At 43.4% G+C, this 21492-nt stretch overlaps 1 protein-coding gene across 1 annotated transcript in view; it reads left to right on the top strand.

Moving 5' to 3' along the window:
- TNKS (tankyrase) overlaps positions 1-21492 on the top strand; it is a 280881-nt gene that overhangs the window by 37564 nt on the left and 221825 nt on the right. Inside the window, exon 3 of the mRNA XM_077814807.1 lies at positions 13275-13370. Within this exon, the coding sequence (XP_077670933.1) occupies positions 13275-13370 (96 nt within the window). The remainder of the gene's footprint in view (positions 1-13274; positions 13371-21492) is intronic.

Raw genomic sequence — 21492 nt, 5'->3', positions numbered from 1 at the left:
CAGACCTAAGAAAGCTCAACAAATTCGCAAGTTCTGCTTCTGAATGTTGACTTTAGCTTCTCTAATTCCCAAGCTTTCCCAGAAATTCTGGTTTACATGACAGATGAAAGATGTGTTTTCACATTGCTGTAAGATGTTCGCACATCCTTCTGGCTCACCTTGGGGAAATAAGCATTTTCACCATCTGGTGAAGTGGGTTTTAGCCCACGAAAGCTTATGTTCAAATAAATGTTAGTCTCTAAGGTGCCACAAGGACGCCTCGTTGTTTTTGCTGATACACGGCTACCACTCTGAAACCATTTTCAATACAGGTTCCTTCCCATTGGACTGTTAATGTCCCCCGAGTGATCACAATGTTCGTATACCTCAGGAGACAAGGCATTTGTTTTCCCTTTTTCACAACTGGTTAATAAAGTCCGTGTCAATCTCTTGTTTGCCAAAAGTATTCTTGATACATGCACCCTCTTCCAGACTCGGGGATTTACAATAAATCAAAATGAATCATTTCAGTTACTGCAGAGAATCCTGTTAATAGGTGTGGTATTGGACTCCCAAGAAAACAAAGCGTTCCTACCTTGACAGATTTCAGAGTGTAACACTGGCTGTACATACCTTATGTGAGACTATTGCCTCAAATCAATGGGCACGTTAGCTGCAACAACATATGTAACCCCATACACTTGGCTAAAAATGAGGAGTCACTGGCTCTCAACCGTTACATGCTGGGACAGGACAGTATGAACAAGAGTTACTATTCTAAAGAATGGTCTAATACACCTATACTGGTGGACAGCCCCTCCAAATGGGGTGGCATTTTGTCAATAGGGGTAATGTCAAATGCTTCCAAAGCAGGCTGGGGAGGTCATTGTAGCAGCCTCATGCCTCAGTCTTTGGAATATTTGAGAGGAAGTTGCACATCAGTAAGAGTTAAGAGTTGTCAGAGGGGCATTGTGAAAGCATCCTTGTACCACCCTGCCTTTCAGATAGGTAAGTGGTAACAGAAAGAAAGCGCTTGAGAGATAAGCCCTTGTATCAGAGGCCTGAGCTAAAGTCGTGGGCAGGTGTTCCTGATATAAAGCAAAGTTAGCCAAAGTCAGGCTGGGAGCAGACATCAGGCTCTGCCTGCGAGCAGGCTCACAGCCTCTGGCAAGAATAGGCTTGGTATTGCAAATACACAGGGTCTGACGTCTGCTCACCGCCTGACTTTGTGACTTCGCAAAGCTTGCCGACTCAATAAGCTCAGGCCTTGGACACAAGGGCACGTGTCTCGGGCTCTCTACTACAACTCCTACGGTGTTCTACGTAGAAAGCCAGGTGGTGCTTATTCTTCCCAACTTTGCAGGAAGGCTATCAGATTATGGCAGTGGTGCTTCTGTGTTCTGGTATTCTCAAAACAAAGTCTTCTTGCCAACATGGTGGGATATCTGGAGGTCTTGTGGCCCTCTGTTTGAGGCACTATGTCTAGTTTGGAGGGTTTTGCCCTTGTTAACCTGAGTTGCCTAACATAAATGGTACAGTGTCTAGTCTAGTGTTTCCAGACGTTTGTTCCAGAATACCAGTGCCTGTAGCTTACCCTAGGACGCAGCCTATAGAAACAGTTATGTCCTGGGACAGAGATGTTTATGTAGGGTTCAGACTAACATTCGTAATTGTTTTAGCTAACTCCGCTTAACTTCTAAGACAAAATCTCTAGTCTGGACATATACTATAAGGCAGTGGTTCTCAACCGGGGTATGTGTACCCCTTGGAATATGCAGAGGTCGTCCGGGAGATACGTCAGCTCATCTAGATATTTGCCTAGTTTTGCAGCAGGCTGTTTGAAAAGCACTAGCAAAGTCAGTACAAACTAAAAGTTCATAAATGACTTATTTATACTGCTCTATATACTGTATCAGTGTTTCTCAACCTGAGGGCTACAATTTATTTTATAATTATATGGTAAAAATGAGAAAGTAAGCAATTTGTCAGTAACAGTGTGCTGTGACTTTTGTATTTTTATGTTTGATTTTGTAAGCTAGCACTTTTTAAGTGAGGTGAACCTTGGGAAACACAAGACATATCAGACTGCTGAAAGGGGTACAGTAGTCTGGAAAGGTTGAGGATCACTTCAGGGAGAGGTAAATAAAAAGAGGAAGTGGTGAGCTTATAACCTCTAGTCCTGCATTGGAGATTGCATTTTTTTAATATTGCTCCATTTCCATTCAAAGTGCTTAACTTGAAAGTATGGTTATAGTCAATTGGTTGGGTAGATAAAGATACAATTGCTGTTTAATGGGAGCGGTAGCCAAAGTAAATTCTGAGGGTTTGGGTGGAAGGATGTGCTTGACCACCATTCTTCTGTGGTTTCCCTCTCCAATAGAGAACAGACTTAAAGCCCTTGTAAAATACAAGCTCTGGCTGCAGTTACAGCTTTTTGAGATAAAACTTTGTCTTGGACAACCTTTCCAATAACTGAGGCACAAATAACTTGGCTTAAAATAAGCCCACGAAAGCTTATGCTCAAATAAATTGGTTAGTCTCTAAGGTGCCACAAGTACTCCCGTTCTTTTTGCAGATACAGACTAACACGGCTGCTACTCTGAAACTAGTCTAAGACAAGCTTCAAAAAACATTGTGTATTCCTATGTATGGTGTACTAATGTATTTTATAGTCTAAAATATTAGTTTGGGGAAGCCTTCTGGACCTTTTAAATTGTTCCCTTTGGCCATAGAAAAAAGCACGAACTATTGAAATATATTTTATGCTCTAAGACTGCGATTTCTCCCCACACCATCGTGACTATTTTTGATGATGCAGTTATATGCTTTCAGTGTAAAAAATCTGCAGCATATAGAAAACTGAAAAGATGGTGTGGGGGCAATGGAAAAATCCTCTTTTGAGACTAGTCTGACATTCCTGCAGAAACTTCTTAAACATTTCTAACTTATCACTGTGTTTGTTGCCGCAAACGGGGCAATGCTTTGTTGTGAGGTGATGCAAGCTGATTGTGTATCTGCCTCACTCTTGTCTGCTAGCAAAAGGGGTGGGTGTGGGTGGTGTTTTTACGCAGTGTTTTCCAGTGACTTCAGGTTCTGAAAGGATCTGTGCTCACTCTCTCTTTACCAGAAGAGGAGAGGCATTTTTTTTCAAGGGAGCTGTAGCCTGATCCTTTTAGATGGTTAATAATTATATTGATTCCCAATTGGTACTAATTTAAGGAGTTAAGGGTAATACGGTTCTTATCCCAGAATCAGGCTCCATAGAATTAGAACTGACAACTTCAATATCTTTTAGGAAACCTTGAGATGTGTGGCAAAGACACTCTGACTGAGGGCAAAGCCAAGCTATGGCTATTTTTATTAAAACAATCAGTAGAGACAGGAAAGCGCTAGACCACATTAACCCCCCCCCCCATGGTGGATTGGTGTTATAGGGCCTTGGCACTAACATGAATGTTCATGCTGATGCCCAGTCTTTTATGTCCAAATCTAACTTCCTCACCTTCATAATAGTGGGGTACACTTAACGTATAGGATAACATATTAATGCCTTTTAGGCCATTATCATATACATCACCTATTATTAAATCTACCAGCGATTTTACCCTAGAATATCTAAGCCCAGTATCAGTTCAATGTTCTTGTGGTTGTCTGGTATCATTATGTACCAGCTCCCTCTATTGAGCAAGCTATTACCCTAGATTTTGGGGAAATGGGAACTATTGGGCCATTTGATCTATGAATCATAGAATATCAGGGTTGGAAGGGACCTCAGGAGGTAATCTAGTCCAACCCCCTGCTCAAAGCAGGACCAATCCCCAGTTTTTGCCCCCAGAGCCCTAAGGGGCCCCGTCAAGGATTGAACTCACAACCTTGGATTTAGCAGGCTAATGCTCAAACCACTGAGCTATCCTTCCCCCCAATGCTAAGGGTCAAAGGCCTACTTTACTTATGCTAACTTGCTGAAGCCAGTGTCTTACAGGATACAGACCTATAGGTTGCTTGCATTACTGCTGAGTAAAATATAGGCTAAGCTAGCTCTATGGGCTATGAGGCAGATGTCCTCAATATAATTGAAGATCGGGATATGTATAGTATTTCTTATTACTGAGTAATCCAAGCTCCCTTTGTAATCTTGTTTTAATGCAGGGGTTCTCAAACTGGGGGTCGGGACTCCTCAGGGCGTTGCAAGGTTATTACATGGGGGGGTTGCAAGCTGTCAACCTATACCCCAAATCCTGCTTTGCCTCCAGCATTTATTTCTTACTCCAGCATTTATAATGGTGTTAAATATATAAAAATGTGTTTTTAATTTATAAGGAGGGGTCACACTCAGAGGCTTGGTATGTGAAAGGGGCCACCAGTAAAAAAAAGTTTGAGAGCCACCGTTTTAATGTAATAAAACGCTCCCTCACGGTACTGATGGGCAAGATCCCCTTGGGCTAATATGTGGGGAAAAGGAGTCTGGGAGAACTGGCTGTATTTTAAAGAAGCCTTATTGAGGATGCAGGAACAAAACCTCCTGATGTGCAGAAAGAACAGCAAATATGTCAGGCAACCAGCTTGGTTTAACAGAGAAATCTTCGGTGAGCTTAAACACAAAAAAGAAGCTTACAAGAAGTGAAAACTTGGGCAAATGACTAGGGAGGAGTATAAAAATATTGCTAGAGCATGCAGGGGTGTAATCAGGAAGGCCAAAGCACAATTGGAGTTGCAGCTAGCAAGGGGTGTGAAGGGTAACAAGAAGGGTTTCTACAGGTAAGGTAGCAACAAGAAGGTGATCAGGGAAAGTGTGGGACCCTTACTGGATGGGGGAGGCAACACAGTGACAGAGGATGTGGAAAAAGCTGAAGTACTGAATGCTTTTTTTGCCTCGGTCTTCACAGACAAGGTCAGCTCCCAGACTACTGCCCTGGGCATCACAGCATGGGGACTGATGGGTTGGAGTTCCCTTAACTAGGATTCCAACTTTCTTGGCAGACTGAACCTGTTCCATTGCTATATGACATCAGTTCATGCTTTCTATAAGCAGTATTTGATGGCATAGTTACTGCCAGTTCAGATTAATCCTTTTTCTGTAAACTAATAAGGCAGGTGCTGAGTAATGACCTCCCCCCTCCGCCCTTTAATGGGCTAAATTCTTGCTTTTCTCTCCATGGGCCAGTTTTACTTTCAGGCTTGGTAGCCTGTCAATTCAGGATTAGTGTAGCTGAGACACAAAACAATGAATTTCAGGTAAGGGATCATCCTACTGGGAACAAAAAAGTATCAAAATTTCAATAGTTTTAAGTATAGAAATAGTGGAGGTAAAATACCTTTTAGTCTACATCAAAAGAGTGAATTCCATTTTGACTGCTGTGTAATTGTTTGGATGCTTTCAAATGCTGAGAGAAATGAGCTTTTAAATCTTCAGTTAAATATAGTTTGGGAATATGTGATGTTCACAGCTAATACCTAGATTTATGTGCTACCAGGTCCTGGGTTAACAAAGTACAGCATACCTTGTAGGTATTATAATCTAGAGAAAAGTAGTAGAGAGTAATTGTATACTGTGTTTCAAAATGAATTTGGCAAAAATGTCACCTTCTTCACAGCTAGATTGCATTTTGACAGTGCTGTTTCCCTGAGTCACCGTATTGCATTGGAGGGTAGGGGAGAAGACACCAATTCTAGTTTGCATATGAGAGCTGAAATAGTCACTGGGCTGTAAAGTGATTTTAGTTTTTTGTAAAATCTCAATCTGTTATCTGTAAATGTGATTGATACGTTATAAAGCTGGAAGGGACCACTGTGATCATCTAGTTTGATCTCCTGTGTGACACAGACAATAGGAATTAATTGAGGGAAGTTCTGTTTGAAGTAGAGCATGTCTTTTAGAAGAAAAATCTTATCTTAATGTAAAAATTGCCAGTGATGGCGAATTCACCACAACCTTTGGTAAGTTCTAATGGTTAATTACCCTCAGTGTTAAAGATTTGAATCTTATTTTCAGTCTGAATTTGCCTACCTTCAATTTCCAGCCATCAGAGCTTGTTATACCTTTGTCTGCTAAACTGAAGAACCCATTATCACATTTCTGTTCCCCATGTACAGACTTACAAAATGTGACAAGTCACCGTTTAAGTTTCTCTCTGTTAAACTGAATAGATTGAGCTCCTGGAGCTAACAGTGTGATGTTGTGGTGAAAAAGACAAATATTCTGGGATTTATTAGCAGATGTTCATATGTGAGACATGGAAGGTAATTGTTCTGCTATACTCAGTACTGGTGAGGCATTAACTGGAGTATGGTGTCCTGGTTTTGGGCACCACTCTCTAAGATGTGAACAAATTGGAGAGTCCAGAGGAGAGTGACAGTGAAGAAAGGCTTTGAACACGACCTATAGGGAGAGGTTGGAAAGAATTGGGCATGTTTATCCTAGAGAAGAGAAGACTTTGGGGGGGTCAAATGGCATGGTAAGTTTTCAAATATGTAAAAGGCTGTTAACAAAGAGGACTGTGATCAGTTGTAGGTCCACCAAGTGTAGGACAAGAAGAAATCTGCTTAATTTGCAGCATGGGAGATTTAGGTTAGATATAAGGAAAAACTTTCTAACAGGCTACCTAGGGAGGTTGCAGAATCCCCGCCCTTGGAGGTTTTTAAGAACAGGTTAGACAAACACCTGCCAGGGATGGTCTAGGTCAGTGGTTCTCAACCCCAGTTAGCACACAGCCCATGTGACATCCTCAGGGCCATACAGTTAGTATATACATTGTGTAGATGCGGCCCACAACACACAGAGAGTGCATATGTGGCCCACAATGGTAAATAGGTTGAGAACCACTGGTCTAGGTATACTTAATCCTGCCTCAGTGCAGGGGAATGGACTAGATGACCTCCTAGTCCCTTCCAGACCTAAATTTATTATTGCTGCTTTATATTTAGCTGTTAATGATAGATATCACTTTAAAAAGTTCTTTTAGTAAAATAATCTCTTTAATACAAGGCCTCATCCAATTAGAAACATTTTAAAGAAATAGGTTTAAATTGGATTTTAGCATTAGGAATATTAAGCAAACAAAGATCAGTGGCTCAGATTCTCTGTATTGGATGAAATCAGAACATGTTGTAGTCCCTTTCCCAATCACAGTTAGAAATATATTCACAGTACTTGCTGTGGTTGCCATACTGTTTCCAAACCTCAGGGTGAAACTGGCCCAGATTATTAGGTTGATGTTTCTCTGTCTGCTGCTGGGGAAATATGGTGGCTAGAGAGAGATGTTTTGGGAGGGATGGGGTAGAGGGGAAATACGATGAAAATAATTAAGGGAATGTCTACACAGCAAGAGAGACACCCACGGTAACGAATCTGAGCGCAGATCAACTTACTTGGGCTCCTGGGGCTTGTGTTGTGGAGCTAAAAAATAGCAGTGTGGACATTAGGCCTCGGGCTGGAGTCCAGGCTCTGAAACCCAGTGAGGGGGGGATGATCTGGAGTCCAGGCTCAACTATACTGCTATTTTTAGCACTGCAGCTTGAGCCTCCTGAACCAGAATCCATTGACCTGGGCTCTGAGATTCGCTACCAAGCCTTTTTTCTTTCCCCCCCTCCTTTTTTTTTTCCTGTGTACCCTAAGAGAGAGAATCCCCTCCCTCCATTGCTCCCTCCTACCAAGGAAAAAACGGAGAGTAAACTAAAGGAGGTTGGTGATGGGAACGGGAAGGACATGAGGCATTGACCACAGATCAATACTAATGAAATTAAGATATTTGAAGAAGAGAAATGAACAAAATGAAAAGGAGCTAAAAGTGTATAATAGAAAAATATGCTGAAGTCTGATTTAATTAAATCCGTTTTATGAACAACAAAACTAACTCATTTGGAATAAAATTACTTTCATATGTATCCCAATTAAGGGAAAAAAATACCGTAATCTGAAAACCACATGAGCAATAACTTTAGGGACTTCGGTGTTCCTGGATCACAAGTGTCTTGCTAAACACTAACACTTTGTTGGCCAGTAGCCACTTCTGTACTTCCAGACATCACCTGGCTTAGACAAAATCCTCATGACAAATATTGGCTCTACATGCAGACAATAAGGACAATAAGAATTTATGCCCACGACGAGTAAATACCAGTTGCTCTCTCAGCTAGTATGCCCAGTGCACCAAACAATCACTTCTCTGATGGCCACATAGGTTTTTGCAGGATTGCGGAAATTTTGATAGTTAAGATAACCTTCTGAATGAGTCAGTGCTGTATTCCTGTACTGAGACTGCAAATAGCTCTGGGATGCTGTGAGTGATCCATTGTGTATAACTTTGTTCCGTTCCTGGCTGGGCCACAGACTTTCTCGGTGGTGCGGGGTGAGTCATTTAGATCAAAATTTCAGTTAACCACAGTCGGTTCCTTATTTCTGGTTGCTCAACTTGGAACATCTGGTGCCTGATTTGCAGAAGTGCTGATTGCTTGCAGCTGTAGCTGATGTAAATAGTAGTTGTGGATGCTCAGCAGTTCTGGATAGCAAGGCGGTGCATTCTGGTACAATGAGCATAGGGTTGGAATTCAGTTCACAATATGGCCATGGGCTCTTTTATTTCAGGCTGTGGGTCTTAAATAGCTTTAGCTTCAATTTATAATAAAGTGTGAATGAAAACAGATTATTATTTTGATGAAAGTCTGTGTGTGGACAAGCCCATAGAGGTTCTCTTCCACTGAATTGGAAGACTACTTCCATTTTTGTTATCATAGAATCATAGAATATCAGGGTTGGAAGGGACCTCAGGAGGTCATCTAGTCCAACCCCCTGCTCAAAGCAGGACCAGTCCACAACTAAATCATTCCAGCCAGGGGTTTGTCAAGCCTGACCTTAAAAACCTCAAAGGAAGGAGATTCCACCGCCTCCCTAGGTAACTCATTCCAGTGCTTCACCACCCTCCTAGTGAAAAAGTTTTCCTAATATCCAACCTAAACCTCCCCCACTGCAACTTGAGACCATTGCTCCTTGTTCTGTCATCTTCTACCACTGAGAACGGTCTAGATCCACCCTTTTTGGAACCCCCTTTCAGGTAGTTGAAAGCAGCTATCAAATCCCCTCTCATTCTTCTCTTCTGCAGACTAAACAATCCCAGTTCCTTCAGCCTCTCCTCATAAATCATGTGTTTCAGTCCCCTAATAATTCTTGTTTCCCTCCGCTGGACGCTTTCCAATTTTTTCACATCCTTCTTGTAGTGTAGCGCCCAAAACTGGACACAGTACTCCAGATGAGTCCTCACCAATGTCGTATAGAGGGGAACGATCACGTCCCTCGATCTGCTGGCAATACTCTTACTTATACATCCCAAAATGCCATTGGCCTTCTTGGCAACAGGGGCACACTGTTGACTCACTCTTGTCTTGTAGTTACTCAGGAAAGCTTTCATTGAGTCTTGCCAGGGAAAATTTGGAAAGGTAAGAATACAGTATATTTAAATGTGAAATCATTTACTCACTATTTTTTAAAGGGAAGACAAATTTTTGACCGCAAAATGATCAAGTTCAGTCGTTTTGAAAATAACCATGCCAAGCGGCATTAGATCAAGTGGTGAGGCCATGTCTACACTTCCAAGCTTATAGGAGCACAGCTGTACTGATACAGCTGTGCCACTGTAATAGTGCTCTTATAGCCACGTCATGCTGGTGGGAGAGAGTTCTTCTGTTGACATAATAAAACCAGCTTTATAAGCAGCGGTAGCTGTGTCAGCGGGAGAGCGTCTCCCACTGACATATAATTGTGCACACAAGCGCTTATGCTGGCAGAAGTTATGTGGCTCGGGCGTATGTTTTCTCACCCCTGAGTGACAGAAGTTTTGCTGACATAAGTGCTAGTGTAGACACGGTCTTATTTTCAGGGTTCATCCTGCTATATCAAGTTGGGAGTAGCCTGAAGCACTTAACAGCAGCTGTAATTCATGCTCTATGTAACTTTATAACTCATTTTTTTGGGGGGAGAAGGGAATCTGACCTTTGTTAACTATCTGTTGTACTGATTGCTGTAGTAACAAATGTAATTAAAACAATCTTATGTGTCACGTGAAGAAATGTGAGGCATCAGTGAAGACCAGCAATCTATATAAGTTAAGAATCATAATGATGGTGAATGCAGTTGAATTCCATGTAAAGCTTTTGGATAGTTAAGTTTATAGGATTTTGATTTTTCTCATCTTTTATATAAAGGATCAGTTAAAAGAAAACTGTTCTGTACTGGTTTTACAAAAGTTTGTGAAAAAGGCCTAATGGGTAAGTAATGGTATTGTTTATACCTGTTTATTTTGACTGCCAGACTTTAAAAAAAGTTTGAATTAAATACAAATTTGGAAGGGGATACTGTCTAGTGGTATTTCTGTATTGTGGAGCTACAAAATGGGATTTTCGCTCTGCAGTGATTCTGCATTATGATGCAGTCTTTAATTATGTGATTGCATACTAATTTTTCCCCCCACAGGACCTCTGCTTCATACAGTGCACAGGATGGGACCTGCTCTGGGAATGAATCAGGGTTGTGTAGTAAAAGAGGCAATTGTCTGTAGGACCCCTGCCTTGTGTTGCTGAAATTGGAAGGTGTGTGGTGAATGAGGTAGAAGAATACAGGAGGATTGTTTCATGATTAAGGCACCAGAGGGCAATGAGAAGCGTTTTGCCAGTGGGTTTCACGGATGTCTGGTGGCAGCGGAGCAGACTCAGAAATTTTGTATTCCATTTTAGGTTCTAGAGGGGAGAATAGGGAGTATACTCCAGTGGTCACAGACCCTTCTGCATTTGTCACCTCCAGCCTGTCTCTGTTCCAGTCTACCAATCTAGTTAGTCCTAATCTCCATACACCCACCCCACCCTACCCCCGATGACTCCTCTCATCACACTTTTGGGGTATGTCTACACTGCCCATGTTACAGCACGGCTGCAGCAGTGCAGTGATGTGGGCAGTCTAGTCATACTTTATGGCCGGGGAAAGAGCTCTCCCGGCGATAAAAAGGTAACCACCCTGAACAAGCAGCGGTAGCTTTATCGCTGGGAGCGCTGTCTATACTAGCGCTTTTCAGGGCTAAAACTTTTGTCGCTCAGGGGTATGTTTTTTTTCACACCCTTGAACACCTAAAGTTTTAGCGCTGAAAGTGGAAGTGTAAACACAGCCCCACTCTCCTTTCGCAGCCAGCCCTTTTCTCCCACAGCAGACTCCCTGTTAGATTTCCACTTGCTTCCCTGCACCTGCCATCCCCAAACCCTGGCTTCTCTGGGGTCCTCATCCAGTCTTGGTTGTCTGTCCCTTCTAGCCCCTTTCCAATCTCTCTCCCTCTGCCCCAGCTCCTTGTCTTAGTCTTCCTGCCTAGCGAGTTCCAGTCCCCTGCCCCCAACCTCCTCATCTGATCTCTCTCTCCCCTTAGTATTCTACCCTCTGCTTCTCCCCTCCATCTCTCAGTCTCAATACCCTTTCCCTGGCTCCTTGTACCAATCTGCTCCCTTCCCTCGGTCCAGGTCTTGTCTCCTCTGCATCTGAGACAGGTTGCTTTTTTCCTCCATGATACCTGGGCATAGTAGAGGGAGCATTGACGGTGCAGACTGTCTCCCTTTCCTCATTTTTCTGCCTGGTGCCACCAGGATCAGCAGTTACAGGGAAACTCTAACAAAGTTTCTTCTGAGCATTTGCTAAGATTATTCAAAGGCTCATAATGTGGCCAAATTTTGAGTTTCCTGCCCAGAACTGCAAAAGGCACATCTCTGACAACAGAACCCATGTGCCCCCTGCCACATTTCAGGTCCCTGTTCTAAAGCATGAAAGTACTAGAGCTTTTCAACAAAACAGCTGTATGACTTTAACATGGGCAAAACAACATCTTTCTTCAGTATTTTATTCTTTGAAACAAACTACTTTTGTTGAAACTTTCACCCAAAAATTAAGACTGAGGCAGAAGCCTGGCATAGGAAATTTCAGCCTAAATGATTAAAGTTTAGCAAAGTTATAAACAACTAAAACCAGGGTCGTCTTATGGGGACATGTCAGACAGACTTCAGTGTAGGTGGTGCTCCAAGCTCAATCTGTAATAAAGCAGGTGTTTTCTTTGAAGAATCTCTCACTGGTTAGATATGATTATTACTGACTAGTTGGTTTTGTGCTGGATCACTCAATATTCTCTTTCTGGAATCCTGTCAGTTAAATGTTTGGGGTTTTATCAGTTGCAAGATGAAATACCTCCCAGTATTTTTTCATCATAAATCCATTGTAGTCTTGCAGCTTCACGATGAGCATTGTTGCTTGAGCTGCCCCAAACACCTGCTTTTCTTCTTACCTATAGTGTTCTTGAGACTGATTCTGCACTGTCTTGGACACTCTACTATCATTCACACCTGTGTAAAGTGGGTATAAAAGGGTCATTCAGAATTGGTAGCATTTTACTTACTTTGTGCAGTATACAGGGCAGTGGACAATTGGTCTCCTGGTATTTAATATTTGATGTTGGTGTGTGGACTTCACTATTTGTCATCCCATTCTTTAGGAAATGTTTTGGTCTTGAAAGCAAAAGGCCCGAACTGTATTACTGTAGTTATTTTTGTTTAAGATAGCTTAAGTGTGGAATATCCATTTCCAGTTTCTTGCAAAGGCTCTTGTAGGATATTGCTACAGTGAATTACCACATACATGCCTATGGTTGTATACTGCTCTCTGCTTCAGATATTTTTATGTAATTGAATTTTTGTCTCAGTAGTTTCAGTAGAAAAAAATATTGTGGAGGGTAGTAACTTCTGAGCATCCAGATTGCAGGGTACCAGAATAGCACACATTACCCTACTTGTTACAAATTTTGGACACAGAGAGTATGTTGTGGTAAGGTTTCTCTGTAAATGGTGAGCCACTAAAAGACTTGAGCATTACTACTGTTCTGAGATAGAAGGATCTGGATATTCAGCAGTAAAAGGAGCGGCAGCAGCAGCAACAGCGGTAGTAAAGACAGAGCAGGTTCCACAGTTAGCATATTTCACAGTATGAGTCAGTGTGAACACAGCTTCCCAGATAGCTGCCTGCAGGAGGGAATGAAAACTGTATATTGAAAAAATATTCAGGTTTCATGATTATGATGCTAAGTCATGTGATCTTTACTATACCTTAAGTTGCCAACTTAGCTTTACTCAAGAGAGGATCCTTTGCTGCAGTGTATTTAAAAAAAACAGGGAAAATTGTGCAATGTGTGTTTATGCTTACACCATGCCGAGGAGACCCTTACCAGTAAATAATCTGTGTGTCCCTGAGGTAAGATATTGTTTCTGCTTTCCCTGCACAGTGCTGCTGCAGCACGGAGCTGATCCAAACATTCGGAACACTGATGGGAAATCAGCACTGGACCTGGCAGATCCTTCAGCAAAAGCTGTACTCACAGGTAAGAGTCATAAGTTTCTATTGAATTGTCTTCTATAGTTCATTGTGTATATACCTCTTCAGCATAGAAGGAGCAAAAATGTATGTGTCGTTATCAGGTTCCTTATTGAGTGGATATAACTGCCATTAATTGCCATGCTTCCAGAGGTTTGAATTGCTTATTTCACTTATTTGAGAGAATTATGTAATTAGAAAACATCATTCATTATTCACTGCATTTTTATCACTAGCCTTCATATGGGTTGAATTGCAGCCTCCATCCCCTGCCCAAAAAAAAAGGTGTCAATTACTCAACAGTGAAGATCTTAAAACAATCAAGGACGTTTGTATTACTGTAATAGTAGCTGTGATCAGAAAGGTAACCTGCTACCTTATAGCTTAAATCAATATTTGCTATGGATTTGTGTGCTGCTCTTCTTCCTCCTCATCATTAGCCATTTAGATATAAATGATGGGCGACACTGAATTCTGTGGGCTATTAACCTAACCATTAAAGAATACTTTGCACATTGTTTTTTACGAATGTAATGTTTTTATATACTTATATTTTTATATATAATATTTATTAATTACTTTAAAATATCAGTGACCATTAAAAATTAGTATCCTATGGAAGAGTTGTATGTCCAGAGTTCATATACGTTTTGTGCTGGTTTTGTTTTAAGTGATTTTTAGGAAATAGAGGTTAGAAGGAGATAAATGTGGCTATAAAAGCATATTAGGCTGGGGATTAGATTCAGCAGTTGACCCTCATTGTCAACAACTAGCTATTTTTTTCCCTAGTGTTTTATTTGTCTTTGCACTCTTCCCTCCTCTTTTGTATTGACCAGTTAATGTGTAGTTGATCTGCTAATGCAAAACACATCTCTCTCCTTGTGCATGTTTATGTTTAGGAAGGGAGAATACAGCTCCCATCACATTCGGTCAGTAAACATTTCCCCCCTTTCTTTTTTCTCCCAGTACACAGTTATACATTATCTGATCTGAAGTGAACTGAGTGTGTTTGTGGAACAAAGCTCTTTAAACATGACTTAGTTTAATTACTGTGCCTCAAATTTAAAGAGACTCCTGTAGTGTTAACATTAATGATAACTGTGCTAGTCAGGTTAATCTGATTTTTGTCAGTTAATAAAAGGTAAGGTATTACAGACACTGCATGCAGATAGGATATATGTGGGAATCAAGGCAACTTTAAAATAAACTACCTAGGAAGGGATTAATGTGAATGGAAAATTTAATTACAAGCAACACTGAAAATTTTCTGCTTTGGGGCCACTGATTCATGCCATCTTTTCAGGCTCTCCCTAAGGCCAACCTCAGGTGTCAGCAATAAATTTAGGAAGAGCTTTTGCAAAGGTGACCTCACTATGACGTGCCCCATTATCCATTTTAAGTACATGGGGATCTTTTTGCAGATTTCAGTGGGCATTGGATCAAGCTCATGTGCCTTTGGAAAAAGAGAACAGTCTGTTGTAGCAAGTGTGTATGGGCTGGAAGTGGCCTTCTGGAAGGCTGTAGACGCTCCCTGCGGTAAGCATAGTTTGCTGTATGGAGCTTGCAATTGTTCTTCCTTATCTCCTAGCACAGGAGTGCCCAATTGTTGCAGTACTGAGGGATACCTTGACAAATTGATGGAAGCTAAAGGTCTGCACCGAAGCTGCATATAAACTTCAAATATAAATAGAACCAAATTTGCTTGTATTCTTCCTTTGTAGATTAATAAAATGAGGTTTTTTTTTGTTTTTTTTTTTGTTTACTATCACTAGCAGTGAGAGCTTGAAGTTCCTCAGCTTTGTCCTGAAGGTGACCCTTGGCTACATTTTGGCCCTTCAGTTATATATTGTGCATCTGTGCCCTAGCTGTATACACTGGAAACACATCACCCTTCAGCTGGAATACAACAGAATTAATAGGTTTAAAAATGTTGTAGCTGGAATCCACCTAAATCAGAACTTCTTATTAATGACTGTTTTGTGGAGACTATTCATCTGCATATCTTCTCTGTTAAACTTCTGCTTTCCCATGTATTTCCAGTGTGCTACATCTTTAGGGGCTCTCCTCTGTTCACTGTCTTAAAGGGATTTGACAGAAAATTTTGGTGGCTCGAGCTTCACAATAGCCTTTGGCAGTAGCATTCTCTCTGAGATCAGATATAAGTGTGTTAGAAGGTATTGTTTAGTGAGATGAGGACTAGATTACACTTCATTTACAGTATTCGTATGTTACATGGTGATATTTTTGGAGGTGCTCAATGTTTGATTAACATTGCTCCTGTTAAAGACAATGGTAAAACTCCTAACTTTTTAATGGGAGCAGAGTTGACTCAGGCTTGGTGTACAGTACGCGGTTATTTTGGAATTAGCCGAGTTAATTGTGGGGGAGGGATAGCTCAGTGGTTTGAGCACTGGCCTGCTAAACCCAGGGTTGTGAGTTCAAACCTTAGAATTATAGAATATCAGGGTTGGAAGGGACCTCAGGAGGTCATCTAGTCCAACCCCCTGCTCAAAGCAGGACCAATCCCCAACTAAATCATCCCGGCCAGGGCTTTGTCAAGCCTGACCTTAAAAATACCGAAGGAAGGAGATTCCACCACCTCCCTAGGTAACGCATTCCAGTGTTTCATCACCCTCCTAGTGAAAAATTTTTCCTAATGTCCAACCTAAACCTCCCCCACTGCAACTTGAGACCATTACTCCTTGTTCTGTCATCTGCTACCACTGAGAACAGTCTAGATCCATCCTCTTTGGAACCCCCTGTCAGGTAGTTGAAAGCAGCTCTCAAATCCCCCCTCATTCTTCTCTTCCGTAGACTAAACAATCCCAGTTCCCTCAGCCTCTCCTAATAAGTCATGTGTTCCAGTCCCCTAATCATTTTTGTTACCCTTCGCTGGACTCTTTCCAATTTTTCCACATCCTTCTTGTAGCGTGGGGCCCAAAACTGGACACAGTACTCCAGATGAGGCCTCACCAATGTCGAATAGAGGGGAACGATCACGTCCCTCGATCTGCTGGCAGTGCCCCTACTTATGCATCCCAAAATGCCCTTGGCCTTCTTGGCAACAAGGTCACACTGTTGACTCATATCAAGCTTCTCGTCCACTGTAACCCCTAGGTTCTTTTCTGCCGAACTGTTGCCGAGCCATTCGGTCCCTAGTCTGTAGCGGTGCATGGGATTCTTCCATCCTAAGTGCAGGACTCTGCACATGTCCTTGTTGAACCTCCTCAGATTTCTTTTGGCCCAATCCTCTAATTTGTCTAGCGCCCTCTATGTCCTATCCCTACCCTCCAGCGTATCTACCTCTCCTCCCAGTTTAGTGTCATCAGCAAACTTGCTGAGGGTGCAATCCACACCATCCTCCAGATCATTTATGAAGATATTGAACAAAACCAGCCCGAGGACTGACCCTTGGGGCGGTCCACTTGATACCGGCTGCCAACTAAACATGGAGCCATTGATCACCTTGAGGGGGCCATTTAGGGATCTGGGCAAAAACTGGGGATTGGTCCTGCTTTGAGCAGGGGGGTGGATTAGATGACCTCCTGAGGTCCCTTCCAACTCTGATATTCTATGATTCTATGAAGTAAAACGGATTCCGTCCACACGACCAAACCGGTTTTCAAAGGGCTCTTTAATCCAATTTCTGTACTCCACATCGGCAAGTGGAGTTGCGCTAAAATCAAGATTGTAGTTCCAGGTTATGGGTACCGTGGATGCAATTCGACGTTATTGGCCTCCGGGAGCTATCCCAGAATGCTCCCTTGTGACCGCTCTGGACAACACTCTCAACGCCGATGCACTAGCCAGGTAGGCAGTAAAAGCCCAGGGAACTTTTGAATTTCATTTCCTGTTTGGTCACCATCAGCACAGTCCACCATCACAGGCGACCATGCAGAGTCCACCATCACAAGAGACCACAAAATCCTGGATTTGCAGACGAGCTCCAGCATGGTCCGAATGGGAGGTACTGCATCTCATTGCATGTTGGGGAGACAAATCTGTTATGGCAGAACTATGCTCCAGAAAAAGAAACGCAAATATGTGTGCTAAAGTCTCCAGGGCCATGACAGAAAGAGACTACTCCAGGGACACAGAGCAGTGTTGTACAAAAATCAAGGAGCTCAGGCAAGCGAACCAAAAAGCCAGAGAGGTGAATGGGCACTCTGGGTCACAGCCCCATACATGTTGCTTCTGCCGTGACCTACATGCAATTATGTGGGGTGACGCCACCACTACCCCACCACTGTCCGTGGACGACTGCAAGGGGGGAGTTGCATGGAGTGACGAGGATGAGTTATTGGAGGACGAAGAGGAGGACAGGGCACAGGCGGCAAGTGGGGATTCACTTTTCCGCCCCCTAGCCAGGAACTATTCTTAATGCTGGAGCCAATAGCCTCCCCCCACTCCCAAGGCGGCCTCCTGGACCATGACCCTGGAGAAGGCACTTCTGGTGAGTACGAGTCTGATCAGAGCCTGGGGGTGGGGGAAAACCCAGCTGTGCTGGGCTGTCCGCGTTTAGTTTAAAGGGCTCATCCCTGCTCAGAGCCACATCGGAGCCACGCGGTGGGGGGAGGTGGCGTGTTGTGTAAAGCGATCATCCCAGAGAGCTTGCAGGCCCTCCTTTGATATGGCAAACCCACCAGGCATTGCTTGTTATGGGAAAAGGGGCCCGGCAGTTTGAAAGCATTGAAATGAATGCGGAAGAAGCAGAACCCTGTGTGCCCCTAGGGCTTACCATGTCTGCCTTCAAGCTGAATTCTGTTGCCCGGCCTGCTTACTCACACCAAAGTGTCAGGCACTTCAGCATAAGAGGCAAAATGCGACCTTGTACAGAAAGAACATGTGCTGTGTACTATGAATTGCTTGTTTCACTGAGAAAGAGTGTCCCCTTTGTTCTCTAAAATGTATCTTAAAATATTACCCTCCCTTTTTCTCCTCCCGCAGGTGCAAATGTTACAACGCAGCTCCTATCTACTCTGTCCCAGAGGCTGGTCCAGATTAGAAGGCAGAAAAAACGAACTCGGGACGACATGTTCGTCGAGCTCATGCAGTCCTCCCGCACTGATAGGGCCCAGCTGAATGTGTGGAGGCAAACAATTGCAGAGTCCCATAAATCATTAAATGAACACGAAGAGAGGAGGGACGTGCGTGATGAGAGCAGGCAGGATGCTATGGTCAAGCCCACGGGGGAGCAAACTGACATGCTCCACTGTATGGTGGATCTAATGCGGGAAAGACAGTAGACCACAGACTGCCACTGCAGCCCCTGTATAACTGCCCTCCCTCCTCCCCAAGTTCCATAGCCTCCTCACCCAGATGCCCAAGAACACGGGGCCGGGGGGGGAGGGAGGCTGCGGGGACCCACACACTCAACCCCAGAGGATTGCACAAGCAGCAGAAAAATGGCATATCCAAAATTTTGATTTGCTTTCTGGACTTGTCCTTCCCTTCTCCTCCACCCCCCGAACCCAATACCCCCCCTCCTCCCTGGTCTACCTTCTGATTTCTCTCAATGTGTTGTGCAACAAATAATAAAGAACGTTTTTTAAACAATTGTGACTATTTCTTTTCATATCTATAATATATATAAAATATGTATGAATGAAGGGGGCGGGTAACTTCAAGAGAAATCAGCTGTCACACCATACCCTGGCCAGTCATGAAACTGGCTTTCAAAGCTTCTCTGATGCGCAGCACGCGCTGCTGCGCTCTTCTAATCTCCCTGTTGTCTGGCTGTGTGAAATTGGCTGCCAGGCGAGTTGCCTCAACCTCCCACCCTACCGTTCACGTCTCCCCCTTACTCTCTCAGATATTGTGGCGCACACAACAAGCAGCAATTACAATTGGCGTATTGGTTGTGCTGAGATCTAACCAAGTCAGTAAACAGCGCCAGTGCACTTCCAAATGTCCAAAAGCAGTTTTACCACCATTCTGCACTTGCTCAGCCTATAGTTGAACTGCTCCTTACTACTGTCCAGGGTGCCTGTATATGATTTTATGAGCCTGGCATTAAGGGGTAGGCTGGGTCCCTGAGGATAACTATTGGCATTTCAACATCCCCAACAGTAATTTTCTGGTCGGGAAGTCCCTTCCTGCAGCTGTTCAAAGAGACCAGAGTTCCTGAAGATGCGAGCATCATGCACCTTTCCCGGCCATCCAACGTTGATGTCAGTGAAACATCCCTTGTGATCCACCAGTGCTTGCAGCACCATTGAAAAGTACCCCTTGCAGTTTACATACTGGGCGCCCCGGTGTTCCGGGGTCAAGATAGGGATATGCGTTCCATCTATTGCCCTGCTGCAGTTAGGGAACCCCAGCGCATTAAAGCCATCCACAATGGTCTGCACATTTCCCAAAGTCACTACCCTTGATAGCAGCTGGTCAATGATTGCGTTGGCTACTTGCATCACAGCAGCCCCCACAGTAGATTTGCCCACTCCAAACTGATTCCTGACTGACTGGTAGCTGTCGGGCGTTGCAAGCTTCCACAGGGCTTTCGCCACTCCTTCTCAACTGTGAGGGCTGCTCTCATTTTGGTGTCTTTGCGCTTCAGGGCAGGGGATAGAAGTCACAAAGTTCCATGAAAGTGGCCTTACTCATACTAAAGTTTCTCAGCCACTAGGAATCATCCCATACCCGCAACACTATGCGGTCCCACCAGTCTGTGCTTGTTTCCTGGGTCCAGAATCAGCATTCCACGGCATGAACCTGGCCCAACGCCACCATGATCTCCCAATCACCACATGCCGTGCTTCTAGGAACGTCTGTGTCCATGTCTTACATCAGTATAGTAATCGCGCTGTCGTCACTTCCTTGCCCGGTTTTGCATGTACTGCATCTATTGCTGGATAATGTGCGAGGTATTTACAATGGTCAGAACTGCAGCGGAGATCTGCTATGGCGCCTGCATGGGTAATCCTGGACAAATGGCGTGAAAAGTAGGAGAGCAGAGTGGCAGTAGAAGAGGTGCTGTTCGGTTCACGATAGCCGAAAAAAGGCGGGAAATGGCTCTCTTCTGTAGCTTTCATGGAGGCGGGAGCCCAGGACAGACACCGAGCTTCTCCATGTTAGCATGGCAAGAGCGGGAGAGCAGAGTTGGTGGCGGAAGCTGTGCTGCTTGGTTCATGATGGCTGAGCAGAGTTGGCAGCGGAAGTGGTCGATGAGGAAGAGAGAGTGTAGATACTTACAGAGATTACATAGAAAGACGAGAGGAAATGCGAGGTGGATTCATAGTACCAGGAGAGAAGCGGTGCACCGTACTGCACCATCTGCCGAAAGCAGTATGGCGTCTGCACGCCAAAAAGGCACAAAACAATTGTCTGCCGTAGCTTTCATGGAGGGAGGAGCAACTGATGACACACACCCAGAAACACCTCAAGAATGTTTTTACCCCATCATGCACTGGGAGCTTAACCCAGAATTCCAGTGGGCGGCAGGGACTGCGGGAACTGTGTGATAGCTACCCACAGTGCACCGCTCTGACATTCGATGCTAGCCTCAGTACTGTGGACGCACTCTGCCAAATTCACGTGTTTTAGTGGGGACACACAAGACCGAATGTATAAAATCGCTTCCAAAAATTCAAATAGAATAATTTCATACTGTAGACTTACCCTAATGCCAAGTGCATTGGAAAACTCATCCAAACCTTCATTATGCTTGTACCTTTAGAGCACTCACTTATTCAAGCAATGTTGATTTATTGCTGTTATTCATGTAGGGTTTAAGTGTCCATGTGTGTAAAATGGTCACTGCTGCATAGCTTGAGAGACTGAGATTCCTCTTACAAACTCATTTATTTACCCAATGAATTTTGTGCATTGATACATGCTTTGGGAGTAAATTTCAGTGGTGAACTTTTTGTGAACTACAAATTAAAGAGAAAAAGTGAATAGAGAAGTCATCAATACACTGGCTAAGTCATAAAAGAAATACTTCAGACAGATTTATGAAAAGAAAAAACTCCCATTAGCTCAATAATGGGAGTTTCATACTTTCTTTCCATGTAGATTGCATTTCCAGCAATATTAAGCACAGTGGCGGCAATTGTCGAATCCACAGTGATTCCATTTTCTTCATCTTCCAGACTAGGAAAATGTATTTACCACCCCGTCTCTCAGCCTGG

This window comes from Eretmochelys imbricata, chromosome 4 (assembly GCF_965152235.1).
Source record: "Eretmochelys imbricata isolate rEreImb1 chromosome 4, rEreImb1.hap1, whole genome shotgun sequence".
NCBI classification, from domain to species: domain Eukaryota; kingdom Metazoa; phylum Chordata; order Testudines; family Cheloniidae; genus Eretmochelys; species Eretmochelys imbricata.
This window is presented reverse-complemented; position numbering and strand designations above follow the sequence as displayed.